Consider the following 16,007-nt stretch of genomic DNA (forward strand, 5'->3'; position numbering starts at 1 on the left):
AGACTTCTGGGTTTCAGTCCATCAATGTTGGAGCATCAGGATGCTTTGAGTAGGTGGAGGTGGCGCAGGCTGCCACCACAAAGAAACCGGAAAAAGAAACAGAAGAGAGAGTAGGGGTCAGTACGGAGATGGCACATCATAAACATTTTAGTAATGAAATGCATTGCAGTTGTCATTCCAACAAATGGTGCTACCGAAACATTAACAATGCTGTTAGAAATCCCATACCAAATGTCATATGACAGAGACATATGGTGCCCTGCACATGCTAACACTGAGGTGTGTGTTGGTTACTTTGATTTCAGCCCACCTTAGATGGGGAGCACAACTAATATTGCAATAAAGGCAAATCGCAGGAATGGCGCAGCTTTTTTTGACTGTGAGCAGTAACAGTCCATTAAATTACAAGCCCTCTGTGATGCCAAGATGAGACTGACAAACGCTGCAGTGTCCTGAGTCAACCCGTGATTCCTTTATTTTGAGGTAGATGTGGCAGTGCTGCCCACGGTGGCTGGCTGGCTGGTTGGTAAGGAGACTGGCTGAGCCCCCAGTGTGTCATGTCTCCTGTGCTCATTTAACAGCAATCACGTCGTTACATGTGCCAGGTGACGGTGGCTACCCGATAAGACGCTGGCGCCCTGCACCCTTCCCGGACCCCCAGAACACAGCGGAGAGCCTCTATAATGCCACACAGTATCTGGCCCTCTCTGTTACAGAGCCCAGCCAGATGCTGTGGCGTTCAGTGGGCGGGGTCTCCATGTGTCAGGTGGGAGGCTGAACTTCTGTAGCATTGCAACTGCATATGTATGAGGTTGATTAGCATACTCCATGTAAGGACGTTTCCTAAGAAGCTGATTGTGACTTATAAAGGGTGAAGTGAAAGGGTGAAGTGTGTAGAAACTGTACGGCTGCTTTTCTAAATCCAATTATTTGTGGTGTCCGCGATTTCCTGTTTTTTGATTTCCATACACATTTTCACACTCGAATCCAAGCAAAGTTTAATAAATGAAGCCCCTGGGCCTCAGCACTGAAATCAACAGCTGTGTGTGTGACATTGTGACAAAGGGTGTGATTAAAAATGTCATCTCAGTGCTACTGATGTACTAACACCCCTTCACTGAACTTGGTGCTGGACAACAAACTTCAGCTTCAAAATGTAAACTGCACAAAACAGGAACGGCAGTGACACGTCTGGCACCACATGTCACCTTAATGACGGGGCTGCCATAAGATAAGGAAGAGCACAGCAAAACAAATGCATGGGACAGGAAACTGGAGTGGTGGGAATGAACAGAGCTGAGGGGCGTCAGGCCTGTGTAACGTGTCAGTTGGCCCCCCATACCCGAGAGTGCCATCTGGGGTGGCCTGAATGACAAGGCACTTGGCCACTGAAGATTAGACTGTCCTTCAAGAAAATGAAAGCCTAAGCACCAAGTGTGCTCAAACGCTCCGTCTGTCCTGACAGACATTTTGTATCCAAGAAGGACAAATCGGTCATTCAGCTCCATGTGCAGTGATTCTCTACAAAGTGGGGCTGCCAGGGAGTCAGGGGTGGGCATCCTCCTCCTGGTCACGGTGAACTCGTCCCCTCTCGTCTTCTTTTAGACAGGAATTGAAGACGTCCGTGTCGCTGATAACAAGAAAGCCAAGAGAGCAGCAGAAACACCCAACACCGTGAGACCCCCCCAGGTATGCATGTGCGCATAATGGCAAGGGGCCAAAGCTGACAAGAAAAAGAGCCCATTTGAGCCCACCAGCAATAAGACAGGAGACCACACAAGATGGAGGGGCGACCATCCATCACTCGCAAAGAAGGCAAAACCCAAACCCTGAAATTCCTCTTCTTGTCGCTGCCTCTGAACATGAGAGGTGCCCAGGTGTCACAGTGCCAGTCTGCTTGCTGTCCCCAAGCCCTGCGGTGGACCCCTCAGTCCACATGCCTGCCACTGAGTGTCCCCATCTGTTAGCCGAGGTGACATGTTGTCATGTCTAAGGTGTGTTTTGACGTGTGTGGTGCACCAATTGGTTGTGACGTGTGTGGCAGTGACACCCGAGGAGGACAGGAATAGTTCAATCAATCAGTCTTTATTCAGTCACAGATGAGGATGCTTTGCAATGCAGAACAGCAAAGTTTCCCGGTTTCAGTCGGCTTTAATATTCATTTTTCTTCCTCCCCCTTTTTGTGTACGTGTTGTGGGGTACGACTCTGGCACAGACAGGCGGACACTGCTGGTTTGCACCCAAACACACGTTTATTTACACAGTCCGTATTTACAGTGATGCACACAACCCAGTACTCCCCCAAAGTCCAGGCCTCACCACGATGCCTCCTCTTCCTCTGGTCTGCCTCCTCTCCTCTCCTCTCCTCCCGAGCTCTTGCCTTCTTCCTCCCGACTCCAGCCATCAAATGGAGGCAATCGGCCCCTTTTAAACCCACCCGGACGTGCTCCAGGTGCCACCCAATGAGCTGCTGCCGGCACTCCCTGATGTGGCAGAAGTGCTAAGGACCAGGGCATCTCAGGCATCTGGGCGCACCCTGGCGATGACCACGGGCCCCTATAGGGTTGAGCTTCTAAGCTCTGCTCCCCGTGGTCCGCAAAGCCACCAGGGCTGTCGCCCCCTCGTGGTCTGGAGGAGGCATAATCCCTCCTCCGTTCCTTCTGGGTGTCCCGGCTGGGGACCGCTTGCCACAGTGTCAAAAGGCGCCCCAAAGAAGGGAAGGTCACCTTCCCTGTGTCTAACGGACGCGTTCCTACAGGACGTTACCCAAGTTCACCTCATCTTATGACAGACGCCTGTATGAATAACCTAACGTTATAATAAAACAGCTTTAATCCTTAGTAGCTTGCAAGCAGTTACATTTTTCTTTCACACGTGTGCTTTTGAGATGACAGTGGGGGCCCACATGTCATTCCCAGAAAATGAAGCCGAAATGCCACACCTCATACATATAAGGGTCACTGTAGCCCCCCCCATATGAAGATGTTGCGTGGGGTGCAAGGCTAGAATGAACCCTGGATGTGGTGCCAGTCCATCGCAGGGCACACAGCACATGCTGCCCACTTTGGGGTTGCCAGTGAATGTAAGCCCACAAAGGTGCAGGGATGACGTGGACACTCCACGCAGACAGGTAGCGGGTGCAGGATTTGAACCCCAGATCCAGCAGGCACCGATGCCATCTACTGCACCACCACACTGATTGTTAGTTTGCAGATGTGTTCAGATGTGTCCATCTTCATGACCTGCCAAGTCCCACAATGCACCACCAAGAATAGAGAGGAAGATGGAACACCAAGCTATGTGGAGACCCCCATGTAGAAGTGGAAAAGGATGAAGAGGAAGAAGAAGAAGCAGCCCTTGCAGTGGGGGAAACTGAGAGTTAGGAGGGTCTCGGCCACTCTTAAGGCATTTCAGAGGTTTGGTGTTGAACCCTCTACAAAGGTAGCCCACCCGAATTTCATTTAGTCATTTCTACGATTAACTTGTCCACCTGTAATGAAGAACCTTAACAGGCTCAAGGACCCAATGTGGACACTTTCATGATAAATGTCTGTGCAGATTTACTCAGAGAGACCCCCATTGCCCCCCATTGTCTTTGTCGTGTCTCCCTGGCCTGGGGGGTTCTGTCCTGTGTGTGGCCCACTGCCCCCTGGCCACTCAGCCTGCTCTCTGGGCTCATTTCTGTCATCTTAAGAGAAGGGCCACAGCTCGACTGGACCTCTTAAGGCCACTTGACTGCTTCAGGAGGTCCTCAGGTGGTCCATTGGGCTCACGTCTTTGACTTACTGAAGACGCGTCACCAGATAGTCGGGGGGCTGCTATGTGTGAAGCTCAGCTACAAAGATTGTCGAGAGCTTCTTCTAATGCATGGCATGAGATCTTTGGGGTCTTCGCTAAGCGTCTACACCAACTCATGGATAGCTGATTCAGCGGGTACCCCTTATTCCCAATTTCACTTCACTTTCTGGGGTGGCCTGTGTGGAAATGGGGAACTCTAGATGATTGCCAGGTCTTATGTAAGGGGGTCTGGTTGGGGGTCTCCCTGTTGAGGCATCTGCAGTCAACTTATTTCTCCTAATCCTCCATCTATGGGCGAGTTGGCTCACAGTGTTACCCCAACCGGAACTCTCACTTGAAGTGTGTGCCATCTTACAGTCCCCCGGGAACTGGCAGAGGGGTTATGGAGAAGGTGTTGTGAGGCCCTCGTAGCCTGGCAGTGCATTTGTTACTTTGGCATCAGGACCCACCGCCATGTCACATAGCACTAGTTCAGGGTGCTTCACAGAGCGTTCACACCTGACAGCTGAGCACTCTCAGCCCCGTCACATGACCCCAATACCACCACTCCACCACCGGTCATCCTTCCCACCTTCACTGCCACTTCATTCAGGGCTTACAGTTAATCGAGTGGCTGTTCTGTCCAGTCGTGGTGGCCGTCACCTTGGTCATCAGTCTGCAAATCCATGAATGTCACCTGCTGGTGACATTATGTGGCCGTCATTATGTGGCCACTGCCGTATGAAGCGGCACGTTAGTCTCACACGGCGCACATCTTAATGCTGTTAGCATGTCCACCCCAAAAGAAAACCCAAATGTTTGTGTTTCGATAGTTAAAAAGTTGGAAGATCAATTAGACTACAAAACAGCAGGGTGAATGCCAACCGTACTTTATTTCAAAACAGCCAAAATGTAATGTGATGAGTACACGATGAGCTTCTCCTCGCCCAGATTTAGATGTCTTTGGCACAGATGTACGCCGTCGGCATCCCACAGCTGACGTCATTCCAGCCGCCTTGGGCTGAAAAAGAACACAAGAAAAGGAGTGAGGGGTACAACAGAAAGAACAGCAAATGAGGGCCGCAAGTGGCAGTCTGCACTTTCAGAATCCTGCGCTAGAAACCATAAATGGGTCAAATACGCTCTCACCATCCCTCTGAAATAAACAATCCTGCTGGCAGACCCACCTCAGCCCCTTTAACTGACCTGCCAGTCAGGTGAAGTGAGGAGTTCTGACACCACCGGCCATCTAAGAGGCTACTGGGAGGAAAAGGCGTCTCAGAACAGAAAGGTGCCCACCGTTCCAGGCCCACTTCCCTTTTATTTTGAGAAAATCACCCAAAAGTTTGGGTTACAGGACAGTGTGACGAGTGGCCCAGCTGGCATATGGTCACCGTGGCTGCAGGGAGCACTAAGAGACTGGCATAGGACTGGGGCCTGGAGAAGCCTGTCTGCTGGTAGACGGGTGATCTTTGTAGCTGGACAGACAGTGAAGGACTGGCAGGAAGTCAGCTGGGCACCTCTATGGTATTTATGGGTCTCTGACGTGACCGCCTGACTCCATCTAGCTATGCACTTGGCACCTCGACTACCTCAGAATGTTTGTACGGACGGGTCTTTCCAGTTTTGCTTTGTAGTCTGCCTTGTTCGGGTCTCACTGAGCGACTCGCCCTTTTCTCCTGCACGTCAATGCGCTTGACTCTCGTCTTATTCATCGTGTCCTCCTCCTCCTCAGTCACCTCAGGCTGTTCATCGACTCCGCTGTCCATCCATGTTGTTCTTCACTCTCAGTGTGTAACTTTGTCGTGGAATTGAAAGCTTTTTGAAGTTCCATGCGATGTTGTATTCTTTGCATGGCTTTAAATAAAATAAAGATTGATTGATTGATTGATTGATTGATTGATGAGTTGTGACTCGGTTTAATGGCTGTTGTCACTTTGAGGTGAGATGACTATGGTGGTCTTGTGTGGATGGACTTCTGGGTCCCCATCTTTCAAAAGTCCAAAAAAAGGCTGCGCTCAGATCACCCAGGGATCCATCGACCTCCCTGAGAAAAACTGGGGACGGTGGGTCACACGTTGACCGTGTCAGGTGATTGGTGGGGTTTGGTTTTGGTTTTTGTGATCCACTCTTTGCACACAGTGGACCTTCTGCATGTTCTTATGCTTTGGAGAAGTCAGGGGGGATCGCCAATCCTGTCTCCCTGGACTTCTGACCGTGTGCTGCTGGTGGTGTCTGCTGGGAATGCGAGTAATGAGATTTGTCTTTGGATGTCAGTGGGTTCCCTACGGTGGTCTCTGGTTTTCCATGCAGGTTGGGCGAGTTGCCAGTGCTAAACTGGCCCTGATATTTGTGTGTGTGTTTGTAGTGTAGGCTCCACCATGTCTGTGCCTTCCCCTCTCATTTCCTATCCTCATGACTTTCATGGTCCACCCAAGGCTTGGTGAACATCTGGATTGAGTTCCCGAGGGTTACATCTCAGCTGCTTGTGGATGGCGTTACCCCATTGGCATCATCACACTGAGATCTTCAGTACACACTACAGTGGTTCACAGCTGATGTCAGGTCCTCCTGTGGTCCATGGCGGCTCATTGCCCCCCAGCAGGGTGGTCTGTGTACACCAGGGTGGTGGTGATCCTGACTCATGAGATGGTGCAATGGCAGCAGTTTTATGGATACGGATGTGGACCCTGGTAGAGCAGCAGATTCCTAAGGCGCACTCAGCTCTGCTCTTGAGATCTTCAGAGCGACTGTAAGAACGAGATTGAGAACAAGTGTCTGAAATGTGGCTCTGGCGCGGAATTGACGACCAAAAGGAGTCACTGGAGTTTGTAGTTTGGATGTCTCCCAGTTGAGTGGTGCAAGGCCCTGGGAGAAGACCCAGTCAGGAGCAGGTTGCCCCCTTTGGAGGTGCCGTGGATGCGACTGCTGCTCTATTTTTACTTGAGACGTCCTGTGTGACGATGCCACATCTTCATTATGGTGGCACACGTGCTCTTGAGGGAGCTGAAGGGTGTTGCTCTTTTACGGGGTCTACTAACCCATCACAAAGGTGCATTCACTGCTAAGGGGCAAATTTAGAGGGGAAAAAACTTCACATAGCCTGGAGCTGAGGGACAGCAGTGGTGACAATGACACCAACCACCCATCTATCATCATCAGACCTGCTTAATCCAGTTCAGGAGCAACTTGGGGACACAGTGTCAGAGCCCACCTGGGCAACACTGGGCACAAAGCCGACACCAGACCTGGACAGAGAGCCAGGCCATCACATGGCCCACTCATGTCCTCCCATGGCCACCGAGCTGCCACTCAAACGCTAAACTTAGTTAGATGTTATAAGATGAAGGGAGAATCTGATTTAATAATAATAATAATAATACATTTTATTTGAAAGCGCCTTTCAAAACACTCAAGGACACTGTACACAGTAAAAAATAATAATAAAAGTAAGAAAATAAAAAGCAGGCAAAAGAGCAGGTAATTTACAAGATCATAAAAACATAAAACAGTTCCAAGATAGGAAAATGGAGAAAGTTATACGGGGTAAGCTATTTTGAATAGGTGAGTTTTTAGTCTAGACTTAAAAAGAGAGAAAGAGGTGATGTTTCTTATTTCAGGAGGTAGAGAATTCCAAAGTCGAGGAGCAGAGCAACTGAAAGCCCTGCTCCCCATAGTGGCGAGACGGGGACAGGGACAGAGAGAGAAAGAGAAGAAGAGGATCTGAGACACCGAGATGGGATGATGATCTGTACCAGATCAGAGAGATATGGAGGAGAGAGATGATGAATAGCCTTAAATGTATACAGAAGTATTTTAAAATTAATGCGATATTTGACCGGAAGCCAATGGAGCTGCTGGAGAACAGGGGTGATGTGGTGAATAGAAGGGGTCCTGGTGATGATACGGGCAGCAGAGTTCTGAACACGTTGAAGCTTATGAATTGATTTTTGAGAAAGACCAAAAAGAAGTGAATTACAATAGTCAAGCCGAGAAGTAACAAGGCAACAACAATTTATCGTTGGTTTATTTCCAATTGGATGAGAAACGTATTTTTAAATTGAGTAAAAGCTGATGATGTCTCCCACATAAAGCCCCCCAGACTGACAGCCTCACGTCTGTATTGTAACCCTAACCCTGAGTTGGATGTTCTCATGAGCAGCTCTGTAGGCCGCCATCCTGCTCTGCCAAATGAATCGTCTCCACTGATTCTTCACCCTCACAGTCTTCCTGGATATGGGGGTCTCTAGGACTGTCCCTCATGTTCTCACCACACACACACACACACACACACATCCAGAAGAAACAGTCAGTGGGGACTTCTAGAGTGCACCCCAAGGTGCTTCACAGACCAGCAGCCACTGTCCAGCAAGCCCCTCCGGCCACAGGCTACCCAGAGTCTGGCATCCAACCCAAATATGGGAGCAGACCACCTGAACGCATCAGGTTCGTCCCCCCTTTACATTACCTGAGTCGTTGATGCGGAAGCACCTCTCCGTACCCCCGGCATTGTTGGGTTCACCTTGATTCCAGTTGGTGTAATCCCACTTGGACCCGTCCGTCCACAGCCATGTCGAAGCCTGGAAAGCACAAGCAGTGCAGTAAGCCGTGGCCTCATTCCTCTCCCACCCTCCCTCCTGGATGGCCTACAAGCCCCTTGGGACCCCCGGAGACACAGAAGGGAGGTCATATCTTACCTGCACGCAGTTGGAGCCCCCAAACCAGGTGACGGGGCCAGAGGAGTCCTTGCTCTTAACCAGGCTGGTGATGAACTGATTGACGTCACTGCTGTGCACCGAGGCCAGGTGTCCTCCAAGGCTGACGCAGTGCAGCTAAGGGGGTGACAGAGAGGGTCCGCGTTAGGCAGCCAGAAAACCCAGCGGCATGTTGTCATTGTTCGTGCCTGGCAGTCGTCGTGTTTTTAGAGACGTCACTGGACCCCCGAAGCTGTGCGCTCTGCCAGTGTCTGCGTGTCACGAGACTGGTGTTGTGGTTTGTCATTTCTAAATACGTCGTGATGGCCGTTGGCTGTTTGTTTGTAAATGCGCTTCAGAAAAACGTTTAGAATTTGGGGGGCAGGTTTTTTTCTTAAATTGAAACCTTTGCTACTTCAAAGCAGACGCGTTCAGTGAATTTGAAAGGCTTTTTCACGTGTTATGGACCCCCAGTACCCTTCAGTCCCGTTATAAGCTGTAAGAACAGAGAAGGAATTTTAAAAATGTGTAAGAAAAACGCTTCGCTTTAGACCACCATTAAGATGTGCCATGCATGTGAAGAAACTGAAAAACACCAAACTTATCCTTTAACCCCCAAAGTCACTTCTAAGCTACAGTTGGCAATTGGTGGGGGTCCGGTGTAAAGACAGGACAGGAAGCAACTGGTATGGCAAACAAAAGGGGGTGCTACTGGGCAGAGACACAACCGGGCGAAGTCTGAAGAGTAGGAGGGCAGGCTGTGGCAGAGGGACAAGTCCCCATCATGTCAGCCTGCCAGCAAGGGGGACACCAGAGGGGGCGCTCTAGAGCTTCTACTCAGCAGACAAGCCAGGCCTCAACTTTCCCAAGGCTGACCATGGAGTGATCACTAAACGCACGCCCGCCTCATTCTCACCTCATCTTGCTGTGGCTGAATGTGTGGCTGATCGTCACTTGTGCCCAGTCATCGTCATCGTCACAGATGATGCTGTGTTCGGTCACCTGGTCATGTGTTCTCTTTACCGTCACGGCTATAAAAACAATCATGAAAAAGTTGGAAAAGCCCAAGAAAGACAGAAAGGCCGTTCCTTTGAAGGTGAAACGTGAAGTGATGAAGCATCGGTGAACAGCCTGATTAAATGGCATTTAAGGGGGGACGGTGGCTTATTTGGGTTTGATTTATGATGTCACGATATCCCTGTAATCTGAGATGGATGAGATGGATGATCCACAGTGCAAAGTAAAATAAAGGTGACGATCAAATGAACAGCAGAACTTGAGAAAATAAAAAGGTGTAAACTGGCAGAGATGATCAAAGATGCCCCCCACAATCGCTGAACGCTCCCAAAACTGAACTCGTCACCAAAATCCACCCAACGCCAGTGTCAGGACGGGACTTTACCTCTGCGTCGATCCAGGCCTTCTTCGCGGGGAAGAACTGGTAACATCGGTCCGAGAAGCTCGTCCATCCCTGTTCACAGGAGCCTTGGCAGAAGGACACGTCTGCAAAGTCAACGTTGTCGGTTAATGGAGGCCAATCGACTTTCTTACGCTTCTGCACATCTTCTTTTGACGTGAGCCCACCTTGAATGTCCACTGATGTTACTGAACGGCTCAGCGAGGGTCTCATCCCCGGCCCAAGTGTGTTGTCCTTTCATTTAATCTTCTTGTTGTTTGCTAAATATTATTTTTTAAATATTATCAGCAAGAGTGACAGGGAAGGTCCACAGGACGGTAGTGAGACCAGCTGTGTCATATGGGCTGGAGACGGTGGCACAGGAGACAGAGCTGGAGGTGGCAGAGGTAAAGATGTGAAGATTGGCATTGGGGGTGACGAGGATGGACAGGATTAGAAATGAGGACATTAGAGGGTCAGCTCAGGTGGAATATGAGGTGAGATGGCGTTGGTTTGGACGTGCAGAGGAGTGATGAGGGGTGCTAAGGATAGAGCTGACAGTCGAGAGGAGAAGAGGAAGGCCTAAGAGGAGGTTTATGGATGTGCTGAGGTGGTGGGTGTGGCAGAGGAAGATGATGATCTGCTGTGGTGACCCCTAATTGGATCAGCCAAAAGAAGTAGAAAGAAGAAGAAGAAGAAGAACCTATCGTCTGTGGTGGAGGAGCGAAAGCTTCAGATTAGTCAAAGATTTTGATCTCCGGTTTTCAACAGATGTTGACATTTTAGGGTCCCCTGCTATCTCAATTCTGTCTGTATGTGTGTCAGTTTCTGGATGGAAAAACACCAAACTGGAAACGTGAGCCTGTTAGGCGATGACGATGTGCTGATTCATTTTTGAGCCGAATTGTGCATGAGAAAGAGACCCTCCAGAGGACCCTCAAATACCGTAATTCTTCAGTTCTTCTCGTCAGTTAATATCGTGATGACCTCTTTTAGTATCAGAGTGGTAAATAATTACTGAAATGTTAAGAGAGAAGTTCAGCTAACTTGATTCTGAGGGCACAAAGCCTCCTGACGCTCACACCTTAACTTTTAGATGTTATTTCTACCACTCTAGGGGGTCCGGGCCCTCCCTGTGGCATACATTTTAATATGCGCCACCATGGCAGAGGTCATCGATCGACCAGCCGCCCTGCTATGACTTACAATGTGTCCTCTACCCCCCAAAGTGGCCTCAAACCTCTGACCCTCATTGCCGGGACCACCTGAAATGCTTTATCTAGATGCTTGTCAGTCTGAGACTCACCTGCGGAGACGCTGAGGACCATCGACAAACCAACCAGGAACAAAGCCAGCATTGCGGCCATTGTGGTCGAGTATCTAGAAAAGAGAAAGCACAAGTGGAGTCACCAAGCGTGGCAGCCAGCGTCACCAAGACCAGGGAGATGCGTCAGGTGACACGTGGCCACCTCTTCATCGCTGATGGGCTGGGTGGGTAACGTTTACCTTTCTGCTGAGCCCTTCGGATGCCCTGAGGTGGCCACCCGCACCCAGATACTCTTTACACTTGGGAGTTTTTGATGTTGTTACTATGTATCATGTTATCATTATTTATTACCAGCCGTAGTGCCTAGCGGTGTGTGACGTTGTTGACAAGAAGATGACAGCGGTGTGACGAGCTCTGCTGACAGTGTGGGACGTCGCCGCACAGGCCGACCGATCGTTTTCATCACAATAAAATTGAAGGGGGGGACTTCCTCTGCAACATCCGTGGGCTCCAAAGAAACAGAAATGTCACCAAGTGGCATGTGTGTCAGGAAAAGAGTGGCAGTGAGATGAAACAACAGTGACCTTGGCAGAGCGACCCTGGCTGCTGTGTTTCATGACAGTCACTTCTTCAAGGACCAGAGGCCTGAGTGTTACTAGACCACCACTATATAATAAAACACTCAAGTCTGTGCCATCTGATTGGTCAGTTTGGCTTTGGTCATATGACGAAAGAGCTGCCTCAAAAACAGTGACGGAGTCTGAGAAGCAGTAGATGGACCACCGGCAAAAAGACATTGAGACCCATGAGGAGATACGGTGGCGAGGCGCTGGAAGGGCAGGAGACACCAAATGCTTTTTAAGGATTCAGCTTCCTGTAGCGTGGCTGCTAAACCCTGATGGCTGACATGTCATGATGGCGTACGCCGGCGGCCCCACCAGGGCACTCTGCGGCAGACAGCTTTCTGACCTTCTACTCCTCGTTTGGCCCAGCCTTTCCTATACGGGCACCGGTGCAGAACGGTAGACCACCTTCAGACCTCCAGCTGCCTGAGAGCCGAGTGTCCTTCTCCACTCATCTCTTTATCAGGGTCACCTTAGTCCAGGCCTCCTCAGTCTGTCAGCCCGCGGACGTCTGCAGCACCTGCCACTGCTGTGCCTTTTAGAACATCTCTGCTGTCAGGTGACCAGGGGGAAGTTCACTCTGATTGGTCACCAGGGGTCTGCTCCAGAAATCTGCTTAAAGTGAGTCGGAATCTCCAGAAATCAGGTTCACTAATTCCAGAAAACGCGGTTTTAGCCAATGCTGTGTTTCTGGAGTAGACTGAGCCAGAATTGTGTGATCTGTGAGGCCAGAGATGTGGATAAAGCCCACCATTGAAGTGGTGTCTGCTCACACACACACACACTCACACTGGCTGAGTTCCTGTAAAGGAAAGTACATTAAAGAGGAATTGCACAGATGGGACGAGTGAATTTAAACAACTGTGGCATTTCTGAGTAATAATAACTGATAACAGACTCGCTGCCCAGATTGAGCCCCACTGCAGAGTCCCTCGCCCCCCTTCAGTGGGCACCTTTACCCGATGTGTGTGTCTGCAATAAGACATCAATGCGACCTCTGCCTTGTCTTGTAGTTCATTTGTAGTCCCGATGGCTTTTCTGGCGCATGTCCATTAATCAGTCACTCAGTACAAATGCCAGTGTGCCCCCTTTACCCATTCTTACGGTACTATGAGATGCCACACACAGAAGTACAAATGCTGAACCCAAATAGCTTTGAACAGAGTAAGAGTGGGCGCTGTGAGTGTTGCAGATTTGCTCTGAACGTTTGCTTTCTTTGGGATGTAATCACCGGACAGCGGGGGGTTCAGGGCGGACAGGAGAGCCCCTCCATGTGTGCCGGACACTTACTGCCACGGCCCAAACTGAGGAGTCACGCCCAAGCCACTATTATCACGCAGGCAGGCCGAATTTAAAATTGAGCCCAACTGTGCGCGATTCCGCCTGAACTGGCAGCTCTATGGAACTCACGAACGCGCCGCGGTCACGGGCACGAAGGCGGCAGGTTTGCGCGGGAGGGCGCACGAAGAGACTGCGGGCGCAGTCGAGGAGGCGCGTGCACGTGTGGTGGGGAGGCGGAGCGTCAGCCGAGCGCCAACCAAGTGGAGGAGGCAGCGGACGGGCGGAGAGGAGGCTGAAGCGGAGCGCGTCGCACCGTCACCGGGGTTCGGGATCGGAGATCTAAAGCGCCAGGGGCCGCTCCGAAAGTGCCATGAGGTTTGACGTTGTTGGGGATGAGGGGCTCTGAAAAATGAAGACGAGCGATGGTGACGACTGATTGTGCTTTTTAGAGGGGTGTTTGTTAGGCGTATCGTAGCCCCGTTGGGACTTTCTTTTGGAGTTGTTGCTTTGCACAGAATCGCGAACTGTTGTTATTATTGCTGTTGTTCGTTTAGCATTTGTACCCAAGTTAATCTGAATACAGGAGTCTGCCTCTTCTTGCCGTTTCTCTGCTCCCGGTCCCGATAGCTGCTTTGGCAGTGATGCCCATCAGAGACGCTTGATTAACCATATGAGCAATCGGGTGAGTGCCCAGCCCAACCAGCGTCAGAATATCCGGACTTCGGACTGGTCAGAGCAGAACTGACGTGACGGGTCATCAAATGTGCCAACTGTGCCAAGGAGCGACACCAACAGCGTGCACGGTGCTGTATCTCCATCCGTCTTCCTAACCTGCTTTATCCAGGGCAGGATCACGAGGCAGCTGGAGCCAATCCCAGAAAGCACTGGTCGTAAAGCAGGAAGACCACCTGGGTGGGACAGCAACCCATCATAGGGTGAGCAGAGAGGTGAGCACACACAGACACACAAGGACCAGTTTAGCAGTGCCAGCCCACCTAACCTGCAGGTCTGCTTACTGCAGGGCATCAGGATGACCACTGTACCACCATGCTGCCCCAGGGCAGTGTCTACATGGAGAACTTAAATCACATCTGAAATGTGCGCGACAAACAAGAATTTTTTTTGCCATTGCAGCTGACGTCAGTCTCTGCCTTGTGGGTACTAAACACACATAGGTGGTCCTTGCAGTATCCCACACTGGCATGAGGTCCTCTTAGTGGTAATTAGGCCTTTCTGGAAGGTCTTTACTTGGTCCCTCTCCTTAGAGCAGCGTGCCACCCGTCTCCAGACCGAAACACGGCGCTCCAACAATCCTTAAAAAATTACCTGGAATTTCAGTAATCCTCCTCACCCAGAAGAGCAGAGAGGACCTGTTGACAATGATGATGATGATGATATGACTGTGATTGTGAGCTGGATAAACGGGGCACCCCCTGGCCATCCAGGACATCGAGTCGCCCTTCATGTTCATCATTTGACCGGTGTGTCTCAGCACCGAAATTCAAGCCTGTCGCCTCTGCTCACAGTTTGAAGGTTTGAACCCCAATGTTTATGTCTCTTGTTGTGACACAGTGACTGGCACACATTGGCATGTTGATGACTGTCAGTCCTGGCACTGGACCATCGCTTCTGCCTTATGGTTGTGGCCTTTTAAGACCCCATCTTTGTCCTGCAGCGCCCCATTTAGCCCCCACACTGTACATTGTGGTGTACACGATGTGTCACGAAAAGCCCTATGAACAGCTAAGGATGATGATGATGATGATGATGATGATGATGACGTGGCCGTGCACAACCGAGCGTCTTTTATCAGCGCATCTCCTGATCGGAGCAGAGTGGCTGACGGAGTAACTGAAGTTTACGAAAACCGGCGGTCCTTACCTGTGTCGCAGTGGATGTGCCTTCTTGGCTCAGTCTGGGGTCCCCGGCTCTCTGGGAGCTTTTTATTGCACAGAAGAGGTGCGGGGCTCATGACGTTGGTTTGCTTCTTCTCATGTGCCAAGTGTCAATATGCACATCCTGGAGGTGCTCAGTAAATCAACACCTCATAGGGTGGATTTCAGTTTTTTTGTTTTTTTTTATTTTCAGTTGGCACAGCCCTGTTGTTAAACACCAAAATAATCCGAGCTTTTCTTTTTGTGTTGTGTGCTCAGTTTTTAGTGCTGCTATTCGCACACCGAAGAAAGAAAGCAAAGGTTTTTCTGTCAAACCCTTCATCAGGCCACCAGTAAATCATTTTAACAAGCCCACCTAACCTAACATGTCGGCCGTCTCGGAATTCAGCAAAGCAGACAAGCAGGCGCTGCACCCCCACACTCAAAGGACGCTTTCGCTTTGGCAAGTTTAGTCATTTTGTCACTCGGTCAGTCAGTCGATGTCTAACCTGTCAGTAAAGAGCAGGGTCACCAGTCCCAGCTGGCACAGGGCACAAGGCAGGAACAAACCGCAGGCAAGGTGCCAGTCCATCCCTGGGCGAACACACACATAAACACACACAGTCGTGCCAATCTGGTGTCATCAGTTCACCAACCTGGATGTCTTTGGTAGGAAACCCACGTAGACACGGGGAGAACACGCAAACTTCATACAGGGAGGACCCAAGAGGTGAACCCCAGTCTCCTTACCGCGAGGCAGCAGCAGAACCACTGTGCCACCGTGCCACACCCGACATGTTGTGTCCATAAGTACACTTTGAAATCACCAGTTTATCTTGTCCGGTCACCTCCTGACTCACCAGTACAAGAAAACCCCACATGTGACAAACCGCTTGACTCGCTTTGATCTCGAGTTACGCAAGACGTTGAGCTTTTTGGAGTTACTCCTTGTTTATGACACAAGACCAGAACACCTTTTGTTTGTAGTCCTGACCGTGTGTGGGCCACAGTCTGTACAGACAATTAGAGGAACCCAATGGGGGTCTTCAGCAAAAAAGATCAGCGGGACTCGAAGTTGTGTGGGTCACATCAGCT

General features: G+C 50.3%; 1 protein-coding gene across 1 annotated transcript; it reads right to left on the reverse strand.

Annotated features, from left to right (window-relative positions):
• Window positions 1–4,651: 4,651 nt before the first annotated feature.
• Window positions 4,652–15,021, reverse strand: LOC120542537 (ladderlectin-like). Its single transcript, XM_039775064.1, has 6 exons — window positions 14,920–15,021; window positions 11,174–11,247; window positions 9,874–9,974; window positions 8,475–8,609; window positions 8,246–8,357; window positions 4,652–4,798 (listed from the first exon to the last, which is right to left on the reverse strand). Exons 2-6 carry the CDS (start codon window positions 11,232–11,234, stop codon window positions 4,731–4,733), a joined length of 477 nt encoding a protein of 158 aa, XP_039630998.1. The 5' UTR covers window positions 11,235–11,247; window positions 14,920–15,021; the 3' UTR covers window positions 4,652–4,730.
• Window positions 15,022–16,007: the final 986 nt, after the last annotated feature.

The sequence above is a fragment of the Polypterus senegalus genome, chromosome 13 (assembly GCF_016835505.1).
Source record: "Polypterus senegalus isolate Bchr_013 chromosome 13, ASM1683550v1, whole genome shotgun sequence".
Lineage (NCBI taxonomy): Eukaryota > Metazoa > Chordata > Cladistia > Polypteriformes > Polypteridae > Polypterus > Polypterus senegalus.

Coding starts and splice junctions, on each gene's coding strand:
- LOC120542537 (XM_039775064.1), bottom strand. CDS start 11,234: ATGGCCGCAATGCTGGCTTTGTTCCTGGTTGGTTTGTCGATGGTCCTC. Junction 8,610..9,873: donor AGGCCTGGATCGACGCAGAG/GTAAAGTCCCGT, acceptor TCACCCCCTTAG/CTGCACTGCGTCAGCCTTGG. Junction 8,358..8,474: donor GGGGCTCCAACTGCGTGCAG/GTAAGATATGAC, acceptor TGTGCTTTCCAG/GCTTCGACATGGCTGTGGAC.